We start from the raw sequence: 25,632 nt of genomic DNA, 5'->3' as shown, positions 1-25,632 counted from the left end.
ATGTACAGAAATATCGAATAGAGGACACATCAAATTAATTTTCACCTAGGAGCTAAACAGGATTTAAACTCTCAAATGTGCTGGCCCAGGAAATCAGCTATCAGTGAACCACATTCGAAGTTTCAAAAGCTAGAAGACAGGACTGCATCTGTCACAACCCAGGACACTGAGCGACAACTGGCTGCTCCCAACACTGACAAAGGTTCTCTAGACTTCTCGGGCTGTCTGGTGAACAACTGTCTCAAACAGGGCCCAATACAGCAACGTCCTGAACTTCCACTGAAGTCAATGGGATTTGAGGGTGCTCAGGAGCCTACTGGAGAATTTCTCCACCATGCAGGATCATGCCAATAGTTTGGTACTGATTTCCACTACTTATTTAGGTCTGCTTTTTCTCAAACTGGCCTCCACAGGTGAAGCTCTTCTCCTTTGGGAGGCTGAAGCCAGCAGAAGGACATGGAACAAAAAAGCCCTATATTTTCTTTATTGCATAATATTTTTTAACCTAAGTAAAAAAAGAATTGGGTGCTGTACATTGAAAGTTCAGGAAGGTAGATCCATGTCCATAATATAATAGTTAGGGCTGATAACCCCTCCTAAGTTTGCCCAACACTTCCCATTATAAGCCCCTGTTTTCAGTTGTTACTTACTTTGCTAAACCTTATTTGAAATTTTCCATGTTAGGTGTCTGCCTCAGGGTGATATATTTTGGAAAAACGTAGCCAAAATGATTCAATGTCTCCAAGAAGAAGGGTAGGGGAAAATAAGTTGTGTTTCCCATGTTAAAACATTCTGATGATCATTTCTTTGAACAGTTAACGCACTCCCAAGGTTAGAAGCAGGGACTTAAAATTTGGTCCTTATGTCAAGGATGTGCTTTTTGCTGTCCCTGTTAAAATCTGCTCAAATTTGGCCAAGTGATAAGGCTCTGGAAGGAGTAACTGGAGGTTCTTTGAGATGTGTAGTTCATTTCTGTATTCCACTGTAGGTGTGCACATGCACTCCATGTGCCCAGATTAGGAGAATTCTTGCAAGCAGCATCCGTTGGTCCACACAAGCGTCCTAGTCTACCTCGTGCTTCCAGCTGAAGGCATAAAGGGTGGAGTGGACTGACTGCCTTTCGAGTTCCTTCTCTACCTCAAAATCACTAAAAATCTTCATGATCCTAAACAAACCTCAGCCATAGCTGGCAGAGGATAAAAGAATCTGATGATGAACACATCTGGTATATATAAGCAAGCTCTATAGCCAGTCCATATCTTGTACAGAAGTACTTGACATGGTGTCAGGAGTAAACTAAGAACAGAAACAGAAGGAAAACAGAAACAAAGGTTGCAGGATCTCATCAACATGCCACTCTTCAATACCCCAGAGAACTTTAGCTTTGACAAACCTTCACAATGGACAGATTGGAAGCAGTATTTTGCAACATTTCAAATTGCAAACGAACTCCACAAAGAAACTGGAGATATACAGGTATCTTCTTTAATTTACACTATGGGGAAGGAAACAGAGCATGTTTTCACCAGACAATTCAAGAATCAGGGGAAAATGTTGAACTCTGCATTCTGAAGCTGAAAACTTATTTTGGCAATGCAAAACATGGAAGTATCAGAGAGAGGCTGGTTATTGGGTAAACAGATAAAAACCTTTCACAGCAGCTACAACTGAAGAGAGATTTAACCCTAGTCACAGCTATTCAAATAGCAAAACTGAGTGAACTTGTGAAACTGCAAAATCTAAAGAAACTTGACAAACTTGAAAAACCTGAAACTAGCTTAGAAACTGTACACAGACAGGTGAGTATTCAAAGTCATTATTGTAAAACCCCTGAGGCCAGGAGAGAGAACTCCCAGTCTAAAAGGGACAAATTCCAGCCTACATGCACAAAGTGTGGAACAAGTCATACCCCAAAGAGAGATGATGCCTGTCCAGCCAGAGGCACACCATGTAATATATGCATGAAATATGGACATTTTGCAGCTGTTTGCTGAACCAAAGCAGTCAGGGAGTTGACTCAAATTATACATAATCAAGAGCCACTGTTTCTGGGATCTAGCACTTGTGATGACTCAGAACCTGTTTGGAGAGTGAAACTGAATATTCATGGTAAGACTATTGAATTTAAAATTGACTCAGGAGGGGACATCAGAGTAATCTAAAAAGGGACTTGCAATCACCTTCAACCCCCACTCCTGCCCCAGAGCTGAAGTCACCTGATACACTCTGACTAGCCTCGAGGTATTCTGAACTGCATGGGCCAGTTCACCACAGGAACAACCTATTAAGACAAAAGCCATGCATTCAGAGTGTATGTGATCAAATGAACACAGACCAACAACCTTCTCAGCCGCAGTGTGACAATCATGATGGGCATAGTGAGACAGGCAGAAGAACTTGATGGGATATTTGGTGATACTGAACTTTTGAAAGGAGATCCAGTACAAATAACCTTAAGAAACAATGCTAAACCATATAGTGTATACACACCTCTCAAGATTCCTATCCCATTAGTTCATGAAGTGGCAGTTGAGTTAAAGAGAGTGGAGCAGATTGGCCCAATAGAGAAAATCTCTGAGCCAACAGCATGGTGTGGAACTGGTTATAAAGAAAAATGGAAAAATACGAATTTGTGTGGATCTTAAAAGATTTAATGAAACAGTTGTGAGAGAAAAATATACCCTCTGAACATTGGATTAATTCCTCCCCAAAGCGAAGGAAGCTACAGTATTCTGCAAGTTGGATGCCTTGAGCAGATTCTGGCAAATTCCTTTAGCCAAAGAAAGTGCTAAACTGACTACATTTATCATACCCTTTGGGAGATTTTGCTTTCAAAGATTACCTTTTTGGGATTACCAGTGGATGATTTAGTTAGGGATTGGTCCTGCTTTGAGCAGGGGTTGGGACTAGATGACTTCCTGAGGTCCCTTCCAACCCTGATATTCTATGATTCTATGATCTGAAATTTTCAAAAGAAAGATGGAAGAATTGTTAATGAACACAAATGGAGTTGTAGTTTTTACTGATGATATTCTGATACATGGAATTTTGATAGAAGAACACAAAAAAATTCCCAATGAAGTCCTAAGCCTAATTAGTCATTCTGGACTGAAGATAAACAAGGAAAAATGAGGTTTTTGCATCAGACAATAAACAAAGATGGAATTAGTCCTAGTCCTGAGAAAGTAGAAGCAATTTGAGAATTGAATGCACCAAATGAATGCACCAGAACTGCGATACATACTGCAGATGGTAAATTATTTTGATCGATACCTGCAAGGTCTTTCTACAGTGACAAAACCATTGACTGAACTGTTAAAGTCCAACACATCTTGGCTATGGGGGCAAAATCAAGACTGCCTTCAAAAGGGCAAAGGAAATTATCTCAACAGTTCCAGTTCTCAAGTACTATGATGTGAACAAACCCATAATGGTCTGTGAGGCTGTAAGCAGCTATGGCCAAGTGGTGTATTGTTACAACAACATGGATCTGAGTGGTAGCCTGTTGCATTTTGCTTTTGTACACTCACAGATCCAGAAAAATGATATGCTTAGATTGAGGAGTACCTGGCAAGTGTATGGGCATGTGAAAACTTCTACAGATATCTGTGTGGGCTGGATTCATTTACACTGATAACAGACCATAAACCACTTGTAACCCTCATCAACGGACAAGATCTGGATCGAGCATCACTGAGATGCCAATGTCTATTGCTAAGGCTAATGCGATTTAACACAGTTGCTAAATATGTTCCTGGAAAAAATCTGGTTGTAGCGGACACTGTGTCATGGAGCCCAGCATCACACTCAATTACCCATGACCTCAAAGACAACAAAGACATGCGTGCAAGGCATCCACATACACAGACCAGTATCAGAAAAGAGATTACATCAGTGTAGTGGGGAAGCAGCCACAGCTCTGGCCAGCTCAATGAGGGCCCAGTTGGCCCTTATAAGAGGGCTGGGGTCCAGGAGCTGAAGGAGTCTCTCTCCAGCCCTGGAGGGAGAAGGACTAGCTGCCTGGGAGCAAGATACCTGAAGCAGAGCAGTGCTGGGGAAGGGCAAAGGGAGCTGGGGAGCTCCAGTCTGGTAAACCCTCAGGCTGCAGGCCTTGTTGAAGGCCTATAAAGGATACAGAGATACAGCCCAGGGATAGGTAAAGGCAGCAGGTCTTACCCCTTGCCAATGATGAGTGGCCATTATAGACTGCAGTCTTCCCCAGTGAGCAGGGGCTAGATCAGGAGTCAGCAACGTTTGGCACGCGGCTTGCCAGGGTAAGCACCCTCGCGGGCCGGGCCAGTTTATTTACCTGCTGATGCGGCAGGTTCGGCCGATCGCGGCCCCCACTGGCTGCGGTTCGCTGTCCCGGGCCAATGGGGGCAGCGGGAAGCTGCAGCCAGCACATCCCTTGCCCGCGCCGCTGAGGCAAGGTGGATTTAGAGGGTTGGGGTTCCCTGGGAGGGGAGACCCAGAGAGTGGGGGTACTGCTGGGGCAGAACCCCTAGGTAAAGCGACACTGGGGTCCAGGAGGGACATGGGGCCTGAGGTAGGCGAGACACCAGCAGAGGGTACTCCATATGCTGGAAAAAGAGCTAATTCCCAGGCAACCAGCAGGAGGTGCTGTGCCGGTGAGTCAAGCTTCGTTACAATCAGCTACAAGAAGCAGCCCTGACAGAAATGCAACTTCAAGAAGTTCTAATTTATATTAGGGCCAGCTGACCCAAGTATCTAAAGCAGAGCTGTAACTAGCTATTTTTGTGCCCGAGGCAAGAATATAAAATTGCGCCCCCCCCTCTCCATATCATTTCATAGTAGTTACTTTGTAAAAAAAAAAAGAAAAATACGTAAATAACAAGAATAATAATGATAATAGAACATTTATTTATTTTAATCATAAGATCCGCGTACAAAATCAACTAATACATATAAGGTGTGCATCATAGTGCATCATGAACTGTGGGGGTCGGGGCTCACAGCCTGGTGTCAGGGCTCTCAGCCACGCGCAGGGGTTGGGGTCAGGGCTCACTTTCACCCCTGGGGAGGACAGACTTATCTGATGAGGACCAGGATGCTGGGTGGGAGGGGACTGGGATTGGCTGGGCAAAGAGATTGGGACAGGGAACTGGAGGATGATGACACTGAGATTGGATGAGAAAGTCAGGAAGGGAAATTGGGACTGGGAGCACCAGTGGGGATGAGGAATGTAGATATGGGAGGGGGTGACTGGAGATTAGAATTGGGGAGAAGGGCAGATTTGATGAGGAGGCAGAAGGAGGGCTGCAACTGGCTGGACAATGAGACTGGGCACAAGGAGTGAAGGTAGGAGACCAGGACTTGTGCAGTGAGTGTGCAGAGTGAGACTAGTACTTGCTGGGCAAAGAGACTGGGATGAAAAGTCTGAGGAATGGAGACTGGGACCGACTAGGTAAGGAGAATGGAACTGGGATGAAGAGCAAAGGACGGGAAAGAGACAGGATTGGAACAGGGACAGGTTAGAGGGGATGGGGCAGAAGGGGTCACACTTGCAGGGAATGGAAAAAAGCGTCTGTGCCCACTTGGCTGGGAATGGGGCAGAAGTGTCTTGACCCCAAAAGAATGTTTTCTTCCATAGCCTGGTTATTTCTGAGTCTCACCATTCCTCTGCTGTCAGCAAATATCCGTGAGACTGAGTGGCTTGTAATTAAAGTATATATCATAAAGAATATGCACAAGCAGTCAAATTAAGGTTGCACAGATAACCTTAATTCTGGTATTTCCTAATTTTTGAGTGCTTGACTTTGCAATCTTAATAATGTTTTTAATGGAGTTCTATTGTGGGTAATATTTATATCTGTGCGTGCCGCACCCACATGTTGTAAAAGCCACAAGACATCACAGGCTAGAAACCAGAGGCCCTATCCAACTCTCAGTCAAGTCAATTAGAATTGGATCAGGCCCTAGAAGAGCAATAGATCCTTTAGAAATGATAACCACACCTTTCCCTTGGTGAAAAGATCCTCTCCTTTCCTTGTCAATTTTCTTCTTCCCGTGTCTCCCAAGAGCCCTCGTAGAGTGACATACACATCTGCATCTGTTCCTGACTCCAAGGATGCAGCCGTAGTAATGTACAGAACATACTCTTTTACTGTGTGGGGGGGAAAAGAAAGAAGTATTGAAGCTTGGACATTTAAGAAATACATTTAATTTAACATATATTATGATTATACTTTTATTTCTGGAGCATTCCTGGCCAAATTGATCAAAGTGCTGTGCAAAATGGTATCATTTTTAAAACTACACTGTAATTAAAATAAAAACCCAATGTGATTATAATTAACAATCGAAACAATTTTTGAGTTGGAAAAAGAGAATGAGAGTAAAAGGTAATAAACAGATCAATACTGATCACTCTAAAATAGCAAACACAACACCGCTGGGAAAAACAAGCTTATTTATTTATTTATTTATTTAGAAGTATAACAAACATACAAAACATCCATCCTAAACTGTAGGTGACCTTAATAATTATTCAGAAGCACAACTAAACATAAAAGGCTCCATCCTGAGCTTTGCTGAAGCCATACTTAGCACAGCTTAGGGAGTGAGAGAGGAAGAAACTGTTACACTTCCTTTGAACCTTGGCCACTGGTCAAAATACGCCACTGCATAACCTAGAGTACCCCCAGGGCTGCTTTAAATTGCACGAGTTTCAGTAATCCCTTAGGGAATGTGCTGCCAGCCAAGGATCTGGAGCAGCACTGTATATTCCTGTCCCGTTCCCTTACTTCTAGCCAACTCCCCCTCATTCCCCTTCAACTGAGGAATCTTTGGCTGTCTTGGTTAATGTAGCTTTAAGTGTTCTTTTTTGTATCACTAGAACAATGCAAAAGGTATTTGGTAAGGGCCGAGGATCTGGCCCAAAGACAAAACCAGAAGTAACCACTCTACTGATAGCAGGAGCCAATAAGACCCCTTGAACACAAAGGGATCAAAATTATGGAAAAAACATCACTTCCTGCCTAACATTACCACTCAGGCAATGTCCCTCTCACCAAAAGGTCCTTTAAAAAGATGAGCTGTGCAGCATCCCCCAGAAGTCAACACATTTGTGCTACTTTGGAGCAAGAGTTCAGGGGAAAGAATTTCAAAGTCAAATGGCTCTCATAGAGAACATCCTGTCAATAGCTTCCTCAATTTTATATCAAGGGAGCTCTGGCATGAATGCCTTCACTGATATTAACTATGGCTATAGGGCTGATGGAGAAAGGTGATTTCTCAAGCAGGATGGTCACAGACCATTTAGGACTGATAGGTTATAACTAATACCTTAAGCTCCACCCAGGAAATACAGGAAGTCAATGCAGCTGAAGGAGCATTGAGGTAATGTCCTTAAGTCCAGGTACCTACTTAAGATACCATTTTCTGCACTAGCTTCTTTTATGTATGGGGTTAGGCTCAAAGCAAAGCACATTACAAAAATCCAGTCTTGAGGTGAGAGAGGCACAAATCACAGTAGAAAGTTTCTGGGGAAACTTGGTAACTGTATCATAAATGAGGAAGGACTTAAATTCCTAGGAGCACAAGAATATATGCATCTTGTGTGAGGTATTATATAACTTCTCCTTATCTGAAATTGCAGCACCAAGAGTAATTTCCCTTGGAATTTCCTTTGTTGTTTGGGGAGGGAGACAAAGTAATATTGTCAAGATAAAAATGAACTCAAATGAGTGCTACTCACAAGATTTTAAATCTTCTTAGTGCTCAGTTTCTGCACTTCTTTGTATTAAAAACAGGAATTAATCATACTTGGAAAACAAAATGCACTACTAAATAAATCGACGGAGTTTCAAAGCAGTGCAGAGGATTTAGCTACATTAACCCATTAAAATGAATAGAAGATGTATGATGAAATCGCTTGCATTGATTTGAAAATCTCAACCATGATACTTGAGCAAATCTTCAGTGTTTTTGTCAAGTAACAAACCTGTTGAAAAATGAAAACCAGCTGTGAGAACTGGAAGTTCAGCCACTGTGCATCCCTCAGCATCTGCAAAGTTCCGAAGAAATGGAAATTCTAGAATTTCTTTAGTTTTTCTGTGTTGAAGTTTCACCTGCACATACAAAAAGAACATAAGCCAATCTCACTATCTGTGTTCTGGGGTTCTCATGTAAACTGTGATAGATAAATAATCTGTAACTTAAGGAGGCATGTTACTGATTAGAGAAAAAGATGAATGCTATTATTCTAAACTGGCCTTTTGAAACTAGTCTTTAACAAGACAGGAGAAGGAAAGGTAGTCAATTGTCATTAAGATCCTGTCAAAACTGTATTTTGAAAAAAAAACTATTTAAGGGACTTCTGGGAAAAAATGAAAATGTAGAAATCTAGCACATCAGTACCTTCTGAATCACATTTCTTAAGCATATTTGTTAATTAATGTATTGAATCTCTGTGAATTATTGTATAAAAGAAAAAAGGGATGATAGTGAACAAAGAAAACTGTAGATTGAATTTTAGAAACAATCTTTAACAATGAGGGCTATTAGATTGCGGAATAGCCACCCATGGTAAGTAATGGAAGTTCCACTGAGTCATTTAAAGCTAGACTGGAAAAAGCACTTGAAAATATACAGAATAATTATGTTTTGACTAGGATATGAAAAAAAATGGCCTAATCTTTAATTTCTATATTATCTACCTCACTACCTTTGAAAAAAAATGACCAAATACTTCACTCACTAAGCTCAATGTCTTTGGTTAGCAAAAATCATAGGTATGTGGCGTAATTATGTAGGCCTTCAAAGAGATTCTATATTTTCCATAATGTGATTGAAAAGATTAATAAATGAAATGTAGGCTCTGGTATAGAGTTAAACTAAAGAGAATTCTCTCTTTCATACTGATGTCTGTATGTCTGAAAAGTTTCTCGAAAAGTCAGACCTCACTTACTGTGCTTTCCTTCTTCAAGAAGTGGGAAGAATAAAAACTGTTCTTGTATTTTGGTTAATACTTTCTCCAAAAATGAGACATCTATTATAGTTATTTCTTGTACTGGATATTGTGTTAGAGTGAAGTGAGAAAGTTTATTAAAAAACAAACAAAATTATTTTTCAGTGCTTTTAATTACAACAATGATGGGGAGACTTTAATTCTCAGTCTGTTAAACAGCAGAATGAAGCTCCTGACATTTCCCTGTATTGTGAGAGCAAACCCCTAGACTGTGAAGTCCAGTCTTGTATAATTTAAATAAATAGCAATAGGAACACAGGAACTATCGTACTGAGTCAGACCAGTGGTCGAACTAGACTAGTATCCTGTCTCTCATAATAGTCAGTACTAGATGCCTCACATGAAGATTCAAGCATTCCTGCAATGGGACTATGATGGCAAAACCCACCCTTAAGGGAAGGGAAATCCTTTCTAATCCCAGACAGCTAGCACTTTGCTTATGCCCTTTGTATTTTTAATCATACCTAACGTAACTGTGGATAGTCTCATTATCCATATAAATGGTAGTGATCTTCTAACTGAGCTTTGAGTCACTGCCATGACTTAATGCAGTAAAGCATGCTAATGGGTATCACTATTTGTAATTACCAAGTTTCTATCCTCAACGCATACATTTCCATTGTGATCCACCATGTTTTATAATCTTCCAAAGGCAGTTATAACTTTATCAACAGAATTACTAGATGAATATTTCATATGGAAAAAAAGATTAAATTAACAACTGGCCGAGCAGATAAATGTCAGGTGCTTCATCCTGCAGCTTAACATCACATATTTAGACTGAGAATTAATATTTCCCACTTAATTTTGTAATGAAAATGAAACACAAATATTCATGGACTAAGGTATAATGAAAACTGAAAGTGGAGGGATTCTTTCTTATACACTTCCTTTTATTTTTCCAGCTAGAGTTGATAAGTATCTTTTCTGTGCAGTGTAGTGCCACAGCAATTTTGATGTGATGTGAGGCTTTTAGCTTCAGCATCTTAGACATCAGAGGAAAGATTGTCACTTTTGCTATTCATTTATTTTTCTAGGATGCCAACTTTAATGGCAGATATTTTTGTCAAAAGGCATTTCCAGTGTCATACTTCATTAGTGGTCTTGGGTCATAAGCCCATAACATGTAATAGCCAATTTGGAATTATGTAAACACTGCCATTTATGCCAGTGGCAATAGTTATGAAAAGATAGCACTGGAAAAGCTATAGACTACGGCACCTCTGTTAGCTGCCCTCCAGAAATCCAACTTAAGTTTACAGAATTTTTGTTGTTCAAACATATTCTAATAAAAAATGTTTTGAGTACATTGTGAAATCACTGCACCAACATTGTTAGCAGATCTACTTACTTTGTAAATGAGAAATGTTATGTAATTTTGAATGTAACTGGAAGCTGCTTCTGGAAATAACTGTAGATTATGAAAAGAAGAGAACTTAAAAATAAAATAAAAAGATCTGGGCTTGCTTTAGTAGTTTTTACCTCACAACAATGCCAGATCTCTCCATTTCTGGCATCTTCTATTTCCAAGCGAACTTTGCATATAGAGGTGAATTTCTTATCTAGTTCCACTGACGTCTGATAAATCTCAGCCTTTTTAAGGGATCCTTTGGGAAATAAGACTGGAATACTTGCACATTTTTCACCACAAATAGTTAAAGACATTTTAGGGCTCATGCTTGAAGCATCACTAGTTGTAACAATGACATCCCAAGTCCCTAGTGAAACAAATCAGTAAAAAATAATTAATTCATTAACTGCACTTAATATCCAATATAGTACAGATGCTTGTAACACGGTGGGTGAGTGAATGACTAACAATTGACTTTCATTGTCCCATTGAACCAGAATCTTGAAATTTGTTAAACTCATTCATTATCATACACTGAGTACACACAGAAATCCTAGATTAGAGCTTTGACCTTTCTACCAGAGGCTACCAATTATCAATCTTTTTCACTGGATTTCAACTGTTCAAGTACCCACTTAAACTAGACTCTTGAAATTTGGTAGATATGTTCATTCACCAAAGGCCACTGAGAAACACTCCTTTGCTCCACATTTGACATTTTTATTTAGGTCACCACAGTACATCAAGTCCTTCTTCCACAAAGTGGTCATATTAGTTAGTCTCCAAGTTGAAGAAATCATGGTCTTTTGGGTTCAGCAGTTCCATTGATCAGATTTTAACAGATGTGTTGTTCATATTGAGAATCCTAATTATGGCCCCTATTCAGGAAATCATCTGTATTCAGGACAGCATATAAGCATGTGTGTAACATATAGTTAAGCATAAGTGCTGTCCTAAATAGTAATGGACTTGAACATATACTTTCCTGAATTGAGGCTATAGAAAACACTCAACAGAGTAGCTGAAACAAGAGATATAAAAGAACTGGAAGATTTCACTGGATATTGAAAAGGAACAGTAATTACTTTTCAAACCAAAGGGGTAGCCTTACACACTCAAAACTCCCACTGAAATCAATATCAGTTTTGGGTGCAGAGGGAATGCAGGATGAGACACCACAGGCTGAAAGTTAACACTAAAATTTTACTCTAATTTGAGACACCACCATTTGGTTTGAATTAACTTGTTTAATGTTTGTAATTAAACCCCCAAATGGCATCCCTATGGGGAGTCCCACTGACATCAATGGGACACCACATGCTAGCCGAGTGCATTGATGGGTCAGGGCTTAAGGCTGTATGTTTGTCATAGTCACAATTTCTATGACAATAAGCGTGACTTTTGAAGATCTTTTTGGTCACCTGGGCTGGCCCACTACTGAGTATAATTTAATTACTTTTTTAATTTGGCTCTTTATATGCCCAGTGAGCTAGAGTATGGATTGAATCATTTAAAATCATTTTTATTGTAAAATAAAGGATACTTTGCTGAAAATAATTCAGTCAATGACTTCCTGTTTTTATTCTCAGAATTTCCCTGAAAACCAGACTAGGCAGCCTTAACACAATAGGATAAATCCTGAGCTGGTGTAACTTATCATAGTTCTATTGACATCAATGGAGCTATGAATATATCTATATCTATATATGTATATAGACGTAAACGGAGCTAGATCAGTTATACCACCCAAGGATCAGCTCCCATGAGTTCAAAATGTACACACTTCAGTGAAAGAGAAAATTAGCTTTAATACATTTTTAACATTATCTAAAGTAGCTTTTCTATAAATCAAGATGTTGTGATTTGAAGGCTCATACAGGCAACTTTATCAAAGCTACAAATAAATTAAACCAAAGATAGCAATGAAAAGTGAATGAAAGTTAAATGAAAATTTCCTACATCTCCACTGGCACATGGAATGTTGTTTTTCGATTTTATGGTTATTAAAATACTGAATGTTACTTGTCATGAACCTTGGGAACGATTGGTAATTCTCAATCTGGATTTGGTGGGGATAATGTTACATTCTGAGGGCAAGAAGGCAGGTCCTTCTTATGTTAAAAATGGCAACTATATCTTGATGGATTCACTGAGGTTTAGGAGGTCAGTGTTTGTAACTGCTGGTCCTACACTCATGTTTCCAAGCTATTCTGAGCTTCTGTTGCTGCAGCAACATTTCTCTGATGTTCCAGTGTTCCCAAAATTATAACAGAAATCTGCCTACCATACCAAGAACATGCAGCTCAGACTGAAGGATGTACATTATGCTTCCTATGTCTATAACAAACACAGCTAACATACACAAAATACTCAGAGTATAAAATGGAACATACATAGGTCATAGCGTGTGTATAAAGTAACTGAAGTTCTATTAAAATATTGCTGTTTTTGAATGCAATTTCTGATGTCCAGATTGGTTAGGTCTGGGCATGGAGTCTTGTCTGTCATTTGTGGTTCAGATGCCATAAATGGACCCAGATCAATATTTTACTCCCTTCCAAAAGAGATTATGGGAGAGAGCCAGGTACAGTGGTATCGTGACAAAGGGTTAAAGGCTTAAAATGTTTTCAGTGTCCAAATTCTTTCTGAAGTTTCGTCTTCTGTTCATTTCAAATTCTGAATAGAATTCTGGGTTCCATTGATCCCTAAGCTAAATACCATTGAGAATTGGTACCACAGACATACCTTTCAAATGAAAATACAATTCAAACAAAAGCAAAGCTAATGGCAAACATATACGCATATGGTAAAAACACTATGTTCTAAAAGAAATGTTTCATGTCTCTTCACATGACAGTGTTGCAAGAGCCTTCTGCTCTGCATTTCCCGACATATGGAACAACCTACTTTCTTTCTGCCTCATCAATTCAACATCTATTTTCAAATTTCATCTGACAACATATTTGCTGAATACCATATACTTCTTAATCTCCCTCTTTGTGCTATTATTTTTTTCTTTTAACATTATAACTGTGTTTACCAGCTTTGTACAGTGCTGGGGATACAGTTTGTGTAAAAGAAGCTATGCAGAATAAAGCTGTATTGTATATCAAGTCTCAATTGACCAATCCTGGGAAAATAAACATAAAATACAATCAAATTAGAAGCTTGAATATGTTTTGATGATTTTGCATCTCACCCTGAATATTTCCTGCCAATCTCTCATTTCTCACTTTTCCAAGAAGCCTCAACTCTCGTTCCATCCGTCCATCACCAACTCCGCTGTCTAACCATTGCTGGCATGAGAATACATATTGGCAGTCGCTCTTGCCTGATTCTTGGATGGTGATTCGGTCCAGGTACCATCCAGCTCCATAACCCATATTATTGTGTTCAACTAGCACTTTGATTAACATTCCGAGGTCTACAGCTCCCACACTGAAGCTATTAACCTGATGGGAAAACAAGTCACAGTGAATTGCACATAATTAATAACACCAGTTATTATTAAAATATATTTAGCAAGGTTGTGTTAGGTAAAATGGATTTGTTTCCATATTAAATCATTCGGTTTTGCTCGTGTCCCTACAGAAGGATGGGGAATTAGACTGATATGCATAATAGGCTGATGTTGACATTTGGAGATCTTATTATAAAGGAATTATTTGGATCCTTGAATATGTATATTTTCCCAGTCCCTATCCAGAGAGTTCATCCCCTGGGGTGCAAGGAACAGAAAATCTAACACTAGTGACCCTCGCCCTGGGGTGCTCCTCCCGTGGGTGGTGAGAAAGAGAGAAGCATTAATTTACTTGCAAAATACCCAGGAGTGTTGCTGGCCCAGCCCTCCCACTCCAGGTCAACCCTCCCCACCCCACCCAAATGGAACTCCATGGAGGCTGAGGGAGTGACAGAGGCCAGTACTAGGATGCACCAATTAAACAGAACTTTATCTTAAATGAGGCCTTTTATTCTTAAAATGTTTCAAAGCCTTGTAGGCCGTAAGTCTTCTTAGCTTTCAGAAGGGAGAAGAAGCCACATTACAACAACACCGGACAGAAATAGTGATGTTTTTATGACTGTGCAAACGAAAGACGATACAGACAGCAGAAAGTATAACTAAGGCTGTTCATGCAGGCAAATGAGAAGAGATGTGCTCTTTAGGTGTAAATGGACATCTGTTAAAATATTGCTACAGCTACCAGTAAACAAAAACTAAATGGCAGCTGCACAAGTGCATGATGGGATGAATAAATTATGTGAGCAAGAGAATGAATGTGTTCTGTGAGAGAACGTGAGTGGGAGGGTGGATATTTGGGCATGTATGCGGGTGTCATTATAAAAACAGATGGATAGCAGAAACAGACGCTATAATTTTTCTTTTTTGCCAACCACTGCACCACCAGGCAGGATAACACAGGAAGACCAGAAAACATGAAAGGGAGAGATGATTTTAAAAAAAAATAGCCCAGCTAATCCATGCTCCTGTGAGGGGGGGGATTATTCACTACAATGTGCTCAGAAAGAGGAAACAGTTGTTATTCCTACTGCAGTTTTTAGGACTTTTGACATTTTTGCCTTGACATATCCTTGATCTTCCCCAAACAGTTACCATGGCAAACTACAGCCCCTTAATGTAATGCATAAGAAGCCTAAAATAGGAGTTAGCTGAGATGAACATTTAAATAACTTTTATTGGGAGCATTAAATCATTTAAAAATTGTATTTTTTTGCAGTTTCAAGGCAAAATTATTATTTTTTTTGTCAGTGTATATCACCTTTAACTTACAGAAACTAGCCTGTGCTAATAATACTCTGTAGCCTGTGCTGGTAATATTCATGTTTCTTCACTGCTAACTCCTTTCAGATGGAGACCTATCATTAACTTCATTCTTTGGAACAATCATTCATAGTCATTAGACAACAGTGGTCACAATCACTGATTGTTAATCAATGAATTATCATCATAATGCATTAAATTACCCGCTTCCTCAGCATTAGCAAGAATATACTTTTGTCTTATGTCATTATCCTTCTTTTTTGTTATTTTATTTTTTAATCTGTATAAAGACATTCAAGATCTGTATTATACACTTCATTGGAAGTGTAATTGATGAAAACCAAAATCATTTTATTTAAATTAGCTTGCCTGATTTAGATTCAGTTTTAGCTAGGCAAAATGACAATTTCCCATTCATTTAACCCATTAAACCAGTGAGATCAGTTAGCTAAGAAAGATAATTACTTACATAAATATAAACTAACCTTACTTTCTGCAGTTTAATTCAATTGGTTTAACTTATTTTACCATGCAGTAATAATAGGAATTTGTTACCAGTAGCTCAATAATTCCTTTGAATTTTACAGAAGACTATTCCTCGATCTTCATTTCTAAAGATGCATCCTTGCTGCATCTTTCAAACCATTCTCTTTTCATAGAATCATAGAATATCAGGGTTGGAAGGGACCTCAGGAGGTCATCTAGTCCAACCCCCTGCTCAAAGCAGGACCAACACCCAACTAAATCATCCCAGCCAGGGCTTTGTCAAGCCTGATCTTAAAAACCTCTAAGGAAGGAGATTCCACCTCTTCCCTAGGTAACCCATTCCAGTGCTTCACCACCCTCCTAGTGAAAAAGTTTTTCCTAATATCCAACCTAAACCTCCCCCACTGCAACTTGAGACCATTACTCCTTGTTCTGTCATCTGGTACCATTGAGAACAGTCTAGATCCATCCTCTTTGGAACTCCCTTTCAGGTAGTTGAAAGCAGCTATCAAATCCCCCCTCATTCTTCTCTTCTGCAGACTAAACAATCCCAGTTCCCTCAGCCTCGCCTCTCATAAGTCATGTGCTCCAGCCCCCTAATCATTTTCGTTGCCCTCCGCTAGACCCTTTCCAATTTTTCCACATCCTTCTTGTAGTGTGGGGCCCAAAACTGGACACAGTACTCCAGGTGAGGCCTCACCAATGTCGAATAGAGGAGAATGATCACGTCCCTCGATCTTCTGGCAATGCCCCTACTTATACAGCCCAAAATGCCATTAGCCTGCTTGGTAACAAGGGCACACTGTCGACTCATATCCAGCTTCTCATCCACTGTAACCCCTAGGTCCTTTTCTGCAGAACTGCTGCCTACCCATTCGGTCCCTAGTCTGTAGCAGTGCCTGGGATTCTTCCGTCCTAAGTGAAGGACTCTGCACTTGTCCTTGTTGAACCTCATCAGGTTTCTTTTGGCCCAATCCTCTAATTTGTCTAGGTCCCTCTGTATCCTATCCCTGCCCTCCAGCGTATCTACCACTCCTCCCAGTTTAGTGTCATCTGCAAACTTGCTGAGAGTGCAGTCCACACCAACCTCCTGATCATTAATGAAGATCTTGAACAAAACCAGCCCCAAGACCGACACTTGGGGCACTCCACTTCATACTGGCTGCCAACCAGACATGGAGCCATTGATCACTACCCGTTGAGCCCGACGATCTAGCCAGCTTTCTATCCACCTTATAGTCCATTCATCCAGTCCATACTTCTTTAACTTGTCGGCAAGAATACTGTGTGAATCCATGCTGACTGATCCTGATCACTTTCTTCTCCTCTAAGTGCTTCAAAATTGATTCTTTGAGGACCTTCTCCATGATTTTTCCAGGGATTGAGGTGAGGCTGACTGGCCTGTAGTTTCCTGGATCCTCCTTCTTCCCTTTTTTAAAGATGGGCACTACATTAGCCTTTTTCCAGTCATCCGGGACCTCTCCCGATTGCCATGATTTTTCAAAGATAATGGCCAATGGCTCTGCAAGCACATCCGCCAACTCCTTTAGCACCCTTGGATGCAGCGCATCCGGCCCCATGGATTTGTGCTCGTCCAGCTTTTCTAAATAGTCCCGAACCACTTCTTTCTTCACAGAGGGCTGGTCACCTCCTTTCCATGCTGTGCTGCCCAATGCAGCAGTCTGGGAGCTGACCTTGTTCGTGAAGCCAGAGGCAAAAAAAGCATTGAGCACATTAGCTTTTTCCACATCCTCTGTCACTAGGTTGCCTCCCTCATTCAGTAATGGCCCCACACTTTCCTTGACTTTCTTTTTGTTGCTAACATACCTGAAGAAACCCATCTTGTTACTCTTAACATCCCTTATTAGCTGCAACTCCAAGTGTGATTTGGCCTTCCTGATTTCACTCCTTCATGCCTGAGCAATATTTTATACTCTTCCCGGGTCATTTGTCCAATCTTCCACTTCATGTAAGCTTCTTTTTTGCATTTAAGATCAGCAAGGATTTCACTGTTAAGCCAACCTGGTCGCCTGCCATATTTACTATTCTTTCTACACATCAGAATGGTTTGTTCCTGCAACCTCAATAGGGATTCTTTAAAATACAGCCAGCTCTCCTGGACACCTTTGCCCTTCATGTTATTCTCCCAGGGGATCCTGCCCATCAGTTCCCTGAAGGACTCAAAGTCTGCTTTTCTGAAGTCCAGGGTCCGTATACTGCTGCTCTCCTTTCTTCCTTGGGTCAGGATCCTGAACTTGACCATCTCATGGTCACTGCCTCCCAGGTTCCCATCCACTTTTGCTTCCCCTACTAATTCTTCCCAGTTTGTGAGCAGCAGGTCAAGAAGAGCTCTGTCCCTAGTTGGTTCCTTCAGCACTTGCACCAGGAAATTGTCCCCTACACTTTCCAAAAACTTCCTGGATTGTCAGTGCACTGCTGTATTGCTCTCCCAGCAGATATCTGGATGATTAAAGTCTCCCATGAGAACCAGGGCCTGCAAACTAGTAACTTCTGTTAGTTGCCAGAAGAAAGCCTCGTCCACCTCATCCCCCTGGTCTGGTGGTCTATAGCAGACTCCCACTACGACATCACCCTTATTGCTCAACTTCTTCTAAACTTAATCCAAAGACTCTCCTTTTCCAATTCCAATATATCTTTTTTGAGATGGGGCGATGACATCTGCATGCAGTATTCGAGGTGTGGGCATACCATGGATTTATATAGAGGCAATATGATATTATGATTATTAACCGCTTTTCCTGTAGTATCTTCCCCAGTTCTTTAAAAATCTGCCACTGCCCACTCCCTAATAAAACTTTACCTTGACCCTGACTGTTTTGAATTGAAATTCAGAGCTTGAGGAAAACACTTTGTCTGATCTCTCCAATGACATGTAAATAAGAACATAAGAATGGCCATACTGGGTGAGATCAATGGTCCATCTAGCCCAGAATCCTGTCTTCTGACAGTGGACAGTGCCAGATGCTTCAGAGAGAATGAACAGAAGAGGGCAATTATCAAGTGATCTGTCCCATCATCCAGTCCTAGCTTCTGGCAATCAGAGGTTTAGGGACACCCAGAGCATGGGGTTGTGTCCCTGGCTATCTTGAATAATAGCTATTGATGGACCTATCCTCCGTGAACTTACCTAATTCTTTTTTGTAGTTGAGACTCACCTCCAGGCTATGTTGTAAATTCTTATAACCTTTAGGGATGCAAAATTCACCCAGGAATTCCTCCAATGCAGGATCTTTCAACCAGTTTTGTACCCTTTACTGTAATTTCATCTAGACCACATTTCCCTAGTTTGCTTTTGAGAATGTCATGTGGGACTGTGTCAAAAGTCTTATTAAAATTAAATACATCACATGTACTGTTTCCCATTATGCACTAGTCCAATAAGCCTGTCAAAGAAGAAAGTTAGGTTGGTTTGGCATGATTTGTTCTTGACAAATCTATGTTGGCTATTTCTTATAACACTATTATCCTCTAGGTGCTTATGAATTGATTGTTTGATATCTGGAAAGATACTGGTACAAATTATTAATGTCAGGTTGACTGGCTTATCACTCCCCGGGTCCTCTTTGTTCCCCTTTTTAAATATACATACCATGTTTGCCCTTCTGCTGTCCTCTGGAACCTCACCCATACTCCATGAGTTCTCAAAGATAATTGCTAATGGCTCTGAGATTGTTTCAGGTAGCTCCCTGTGTAATCCAAGGTGAATTTCTTCAGACCCTGCCGACTTAAATACATTTAACATATCTAAACATTCTTTAACCTGTTCTTTTCCTATTTTGGCTTGTGCTCCTGCATCCTTGTTATTAATATTAATTGTGTTAAGCATCTGATCACAAATAACATCTTTAATGAAGACTGAAGCAAAATAGGCATTAAGCATCCCAGCCTTCTTGGTGTCGTCGGTTATTAGCTCTCCTTCCCTGCTAAGTAAAGAATCTACACTTTCCTTCCACTTTTTCTTGCTCCTAATGTATTTATAGAACCTCTTTTTATTGCCTTTTATGTCCCTTGCTAGTTGTAACACATTTTGTTCTTTAGCCTTTCTGGTTTTGTCCCTTCATACTTACACTATTGTTTTGTACCCAACATTGGCAATTTGTTTTCACTTTCTGGGGGATTTCTATTTGATTTTCAAGTTGTTAAAGAGCTCATGATGCAGCAATATTGGCCTATTAGTATTCTTCTTGCCTTTTCTTAGTATCAGGATAGTTTGCCGTTGTACCTTTAATATTGTCTCTTTGAGAAACTGCCAGCTCTCCTGAACAACTCTTTCACTTGGATTTTCTTCTTGTGGAATCTTACCTATCAGTTCTCTGACTTTGTTAAAGTAAGTCAATTATCCTTATTTCTGCTGCTCTCACTCCTCCTTTTCCTCAGAATAATGAAATCTATCATTTCATGATCACTTTCACCCAAACTGCCTTCAATAAATTCACAACCAATTTTTTCCTGATAGTCAGAAACAAGTATAAAATGGCTCCCCGTCTTACTCCCTCCCTCTCCCCGGTTACTTCCTTTACAAACAAGCAAAAAGTTGTCCCCAGTAACTTTGCCCCAGTAAATTCTCCACACTCATTTCCAGTCATTCCCATTCTGGTTCTGCTCCTTCCCACTACCAAACTATTTTCTCAGTTTCTGGTGACTGTTTCTCCTCTGTGCCCAGACCTCTCCTTTATGGTGTTCCACTAGCATTAGTTCTGACAGTGGGAGGCCATCTGACCTATTGGACACTGCACTGGACTGGGACTCAGGAGACCGAGGTTCTATTCCTGCCCTTGCCACTGGTCTGACTTGTGACACTGGATGTGCCACTCCACCTCTCCGTGATTCCATTTCTCCAACTGTAAAGGGCAGTAATGATAGGTATCTGTCAAGAAATGTGATGACTCATCCCTGTTCACTGTCTCTGCCTGTCTTGACCACGTTAACTATCTTCTTTCTTCTTCCTTCAGATAAATATTTCAGAGAAAGGTTTCACTGGGGTAAGATGTTTACGCTCAGACACATTTCAATTTCTTGTATCCTCCTTATCTCAGGCATTCCACTTCCCTCAAGTGTCTTTAAACTTGGCTCTGAACTTTTCTTCACTTCCTATATTTCCTGTGTTGGCAAATCTGCTTATTATTTGTTGTGATACTGTTTGTTCTGTATACACCGGTGTCTTGACCCTGCTTCTGTAACAATAGTTATCTTTAAAAAGCAACAGAGGGTCCTGTGGCACCTTTGAGACTAACAGAAGTACTGGGAGCATAAGCTTTCGTGGGTAAGAACCTCACTTCTTCAGATGCAAGTTATCTTGGTCATCAGGAGGAACTGAGTCAATAACCTCCAAACTGGAAAGGAACATCTTCTATAGCTTGAGCTAAAGGACTAAGTCCTCTAACTGGGTGCTAGATCCAGCCCAGAGGGGGGAAATGTAGCACACACACTTAACAGTGGGTTACACCTTCATCTCCTCTTTATTGCAGTACTTTTTCATATGATCGCCCCAAGTCCCAGTCCTCCAAACTCCAGTAGGTGCAGAATCCTGCTGTGTGCCTTCTGACATGTACAAGCTGAGCTTGACTAAACACCATCATCTGTTCCAAATCCACCTTGAGATCCAATTCAAAACTGTCCAAAAAACCAGACCACCAGACCCTTTCCTCAAAATATCGTCTAGATCTTGTTTTCCCGATTCCCCTCTCTGCTTCTTTCATTGCTTTAGAACTGGTCTCCTTTCTTTTCTTTCACGTAAAATCACCAACTACTGTTGTTGCAAGAACCTTCTCCATTGCAGGAAAATGCAATATGGAATAACCTTCCCACCTCATGGATTTTCCATCTCCTTCAAATCTTAGCCAAAAATATATTTTCTCTATTGCCTCAAGAAGTTTCTCTCACTCACTGATATTTTTATGTTAACACTGTAATTATTATTAAACTGTATAAAGAGCTTTGCAATACAGTTTGTATAGAAGACGCCATTCATAGTGCAGGTCCAGTCCTGGGATTTTGAAGGCAGAGGAGAGGAGTCTGGTTCTAGACAGACAAAAGAAGCGGTAAGGGGGATACAGGGACAGAATCTGTGATGGGGCTTGTAGACAGGGTTTAAAAAAGAAAAGAACAGCAATTTCAAACTGGATTATGAAATTGATATGGAGTCAGTGGCATTGATGTCATTGGGTATGATGGCAGAGGAATTATAGTACAGACCAGAGACAGGTGCTCAGCATCTCCCCCAAACAGGAACTGCATTTGAATTATCTTGTTTAGCACTGATTGAAATTAGCACAATATTTCAATTTAGTGTGTGTGTTCTTTAAGAAAATATTTTGCATCTCACATAGCAAATATATTCATATATGATGTGACAGTTGCTATAGTTACAAATACATTTTACTACTAAAAAGTGGATTAAACAGTGAAGTATGTAACCAACAAATATTGTTTGCAAATAAGGAAGGCATTGCTGTCCTGTGGCCATAGTAATCATGTGCAGAACAGTTTTCCTGTTAAATTTCCTCATCAATACTCACCTCTCACATGTGAGACATGTCCTTAACTTTATATATTTTCCTTCTCTTCCCTACCTCTGACATATCCTCTTCCCTTCTGTTTTTATTTCGCACACATCTTATTCCCTCAGTGTGTCTTCTCATCCACTTCAGTCTCCTAAATTCCTCTTTGATCTACTGCTCTGTGTTCATTTTCACTTCCTCTCCTTTCTTCACCAGATTTACTCAACTCAGAACTCTTTGCTCTTCTCCCTCCCATAAAAGTATTGAAAAGGTCTCCCACTTAGAGAGCAATAACTAGGCACTTCTGGAAGTCCCTTCCTTACCAAATGTAATGTATTCCAATGTGCATCTGCTCCAGAGAGTGGAGATGTCAATAAGGCCCCAATTCTGCAAAGACTTTACACACTGTGAGTAACCCCACTGTTGTCAACTCTTTGCAGCACCAGGGTCTATGTTTGTAATTTGCCCTTCTTCCTCATCAGCAGTATAAACTTAGAGTGCCTCTTGATTTTCAGAGCTATGCTGAGGGTCTGTGTGTCTCTGGCAGCTGGGAAGAAGACAACAGCTGCAATTTCCACTGAGGATGCCTAGCCCTGAGACTGGAAGGAGAAGAGCCATTGCCAAATTGACTCACCTCTGAGATGACCTCCCCAGAGGACACTAACATTTTGTCAGAAATTTCTCAGCCTACATGAGTTTGCATGCAAGTACTTTCACATCTCAGTTTTTTAGCTGCAAATGTTAAGATGCTTGCAAATAACTGAATCCAGGCCCAAACGTTACTAACTTCTCTAAAATAAACAGTTTATCACACTGTAGATGGTAATAGTCTCCCCTCCAAAAAAATCCTGAAGTTTTGTAAATTTACTTCAGAGGAAATTAGCTAATTCATTGAGAAATCACACCATTTTCCCTCTGAAAAATTGACTTTTGTAGGGGAAAAGAAATAAAATGGGAAAGATGATTGTGGTCAGGGAGTGGATATTTGAGGGAAAAAGTTTTCATTTCTGATATAACCTATACTGACGGTCACATTGATTATTTAGTCACAGGCTTCAAACTGGGATACACCATCATGGTCTTGTCTGGGAATTTTTACAATTTTTTTCTGCCTTCAATCTTTTTCTTTTGATGGGTGATGTATTTGACCTTCATAAAGATTAGGTAATTAACTTTTTCCCTTGGTAACATCACTTTTTTATATTGTGTTAGTTAAAACATGTTAATATATTTTTCTGACATGATGCATTTTCTCAGCATATGTAAGACGTTAGTGGCCCTAACTAAACCAACACATAACTAACACATTTCAATTAAGTGGTTTCTAAATATAGGTTAGCACCTTGTATAGACATTTTAATGGTAGAGGAGAATCCTAGCCTCCTTCCTAAGGTTCCTCTTCAGCTGCTATCATATTTTATTGTGGATCCATTGTTTTTAAACTGCTTTCTATTATTGGCATTGTTCTTAAATTGGCATCTGAATTGATCTAAAATATCTGTTCTTAGCAAGTGACTGGGGTTGATTTGCAGCTTCCGCTGGCTCAACATAGTATCCTCACTAAGGTTCTTGCTGTGCCTTTAGATTTCTAGAATAGACTATGACAAGTTCCTATGTACACCACAGAACTGGTTTATGCCTCAAGCTTGTACTGAATCTTCAGAGAGAAAACAGGGTTTAGAAGATGACAATACAAAAAAAAAAAAGAGAGAGAGAAAGAGAGAGAGAAATGCATAAAAAAATCCATACTAACCTGACCTCTTTCAAAACTTGCATGTGACCTAGAATGCCTAAGTTTTCTTTTGCAGGAGTCTCCATTCACTCCAAATATTGTAATAAAGACATCTGAATCAGTTCCTGATGCAGGTAATGTTCCTGTGTGAACACTGACCGAGTAAAGAACTTCTGCCATGAAAAATAAATAAAAGAAAACATTACTAAAAGATCTATGCCAAGTAAATAATTAATCTGAAAGAGTACAGGATAAAATGATTATTAATTGATCCTCCTTCATGTACCTACATTTTCCATCCAATTTTAATACAGATTGCTAACTGCTTCTCAATGGCATGTTTCAGTGTTATAAATGGAATGTCAGCGCTCATGTTCATATTCAAAAGAGAAAAAAATCTCTTAGTTATTGAAAGCCTGATCCAGTGCCCACTGAAGTGAGTTGAAAGCCATTCACTAACTTCAATGGGCTTTGAATGAGGCCCGAGTTCTCTTCATAATAAATACAGAGCTTAATTCCAGTTAGAACTTGCTCACTACAGCAACATTTTATGAAAGAAATATAAAAGATTGACAATGAAAATGTCCCACTCTTTGTTCTTGGTTAGCTGCATTCCATTTTAACCTGTCAGATAGATAACTGTTGCCACTACAATTAATTTGGTCTGGGGAAGCGGCTTAACTATTTACATCGATATGTATTAATATTATTCACTACAGACAGTAATGATCATCTGGCATGATTTTTCCTTAGCAGCATGACAAGAACATTTTTTTATCCAAGGTTGTGATAACTCTGTGTAGAACTAAATGCTGTAATATACTCCCACCATCTAATTCTACATACAGTCCAGCTTTGAACTGGAAGGGAAAGGAAACAGTTTTTAATGTTTGGATGAAATTGACTTTTGATTATAATGTTTAGTGAATTAGACTTTTTTCTGGCAAATACTGTATAAAATACACCTAAAGCAAAAGAAGATCTTACCAGAGTTTTAAAATCATGTTCATATTAAATTTTATCTGTGTATTCCTGTTCCTACAGCATATCAATTAGAGGACAACACAAACATAAAAATATTGAGGCACATCTCTGGTTTGGCAAGAATTTCAGCCTTTTTTCTTGTTAAATATAAAGCCATCAATCTTTTCTTTGTCCATAAAATTTTCAATCATCACTTTATCGTGCATTTTAAATATATGAGCCAGGTCCCCAGCTGGTGTAAGCTGGCATCATTCCAATGATTTCAGGGGAATTGCACCAGTTTGGCCCTGTATATTTTGAGGTGTTCAAATTGGCATTTGATGTAGTGGAAACATTAAATACATGTGCTATTTGCCTTAAAGAGGAAAGCAGTAAAACATTTTTAAACCCTCTTAGGCTTTGTTAAAGATCCAACATTTCACACAAGTGCTTTAACCAAGGATGTCAAAAGCAACTGGGAATGACTTTTCTAAAATGTTTTATAATCTTTCCCATCATCATGTTTATTCTAGTTGATTCACTTTAAAAAACATTTTTTTTGCTTGTTTCTTGGTTCAGCAGCATACCCCTGAGCGGTGCCTTATCTGGTCTGACTGCTGCTAGCTCTGTCACGGTCTCTGACCCATCTTCTTTAAAGAGCCACTGGTCTGCACTGTAAAAGCCCAGTTCTTGCTTAGTGTCCAGGTCTTTCAGACGAAGCTGCAGGCAGTAGAAGAGAACAATCATATTTTTTATGAAATATTTTCTTATTCCCCTCCTAACCAAAATTGACATTTCTGACATTTATTT

General features: G+C 39.8%; 1 protein-coding gene across 1 annotated transcript in view; it reads right to left on the bottom strand.

Moving 5' to 3' along the window:
• The window catches only part of RP1 (RP1 axonemal microtubule associated), a 258,679-nt gene that overhangs the window by 32,486 nt on the left and 200,561 nt on the right, over nt 1–25,632 (bottom strand). The window contains 6 exon segments of the mRNA XM_034759443.1: nt 5,976–6,124; nt 7,964–8,090; nt 10,472–10,707; nt 13,540–13,792; nt 23,881–24,032; nt 25,410–25,542. Of these exon segments, the coding sequence (XP_034615334.1) occupies nt 5,976–6,124; nt 7,964–8,090; nt 10,472–10,707; nt 13,540–13,792; nt 23,881–24,032; nt 25,410–25,542 (1,050 nt within the window).

Source organism: Trachemys scripta, chromosome 2 (genome assembly GCF_013100865.1).
Source record: "Trachemys scripta elegans isolate TJP31775 chromosome 2, CAS_Tse_1.0, whole genome shotgun sequence".
NCBI lineage: Eukaryota > Metazoa > Chordata > Testudines > Emydidae > Trachemys > Trachemys scripta.
The sequence above is the reverse complement of the archived record's forward strand: the minus strand, read 5'-3'. Positions and strand labels throughout refer to the sequence as shown.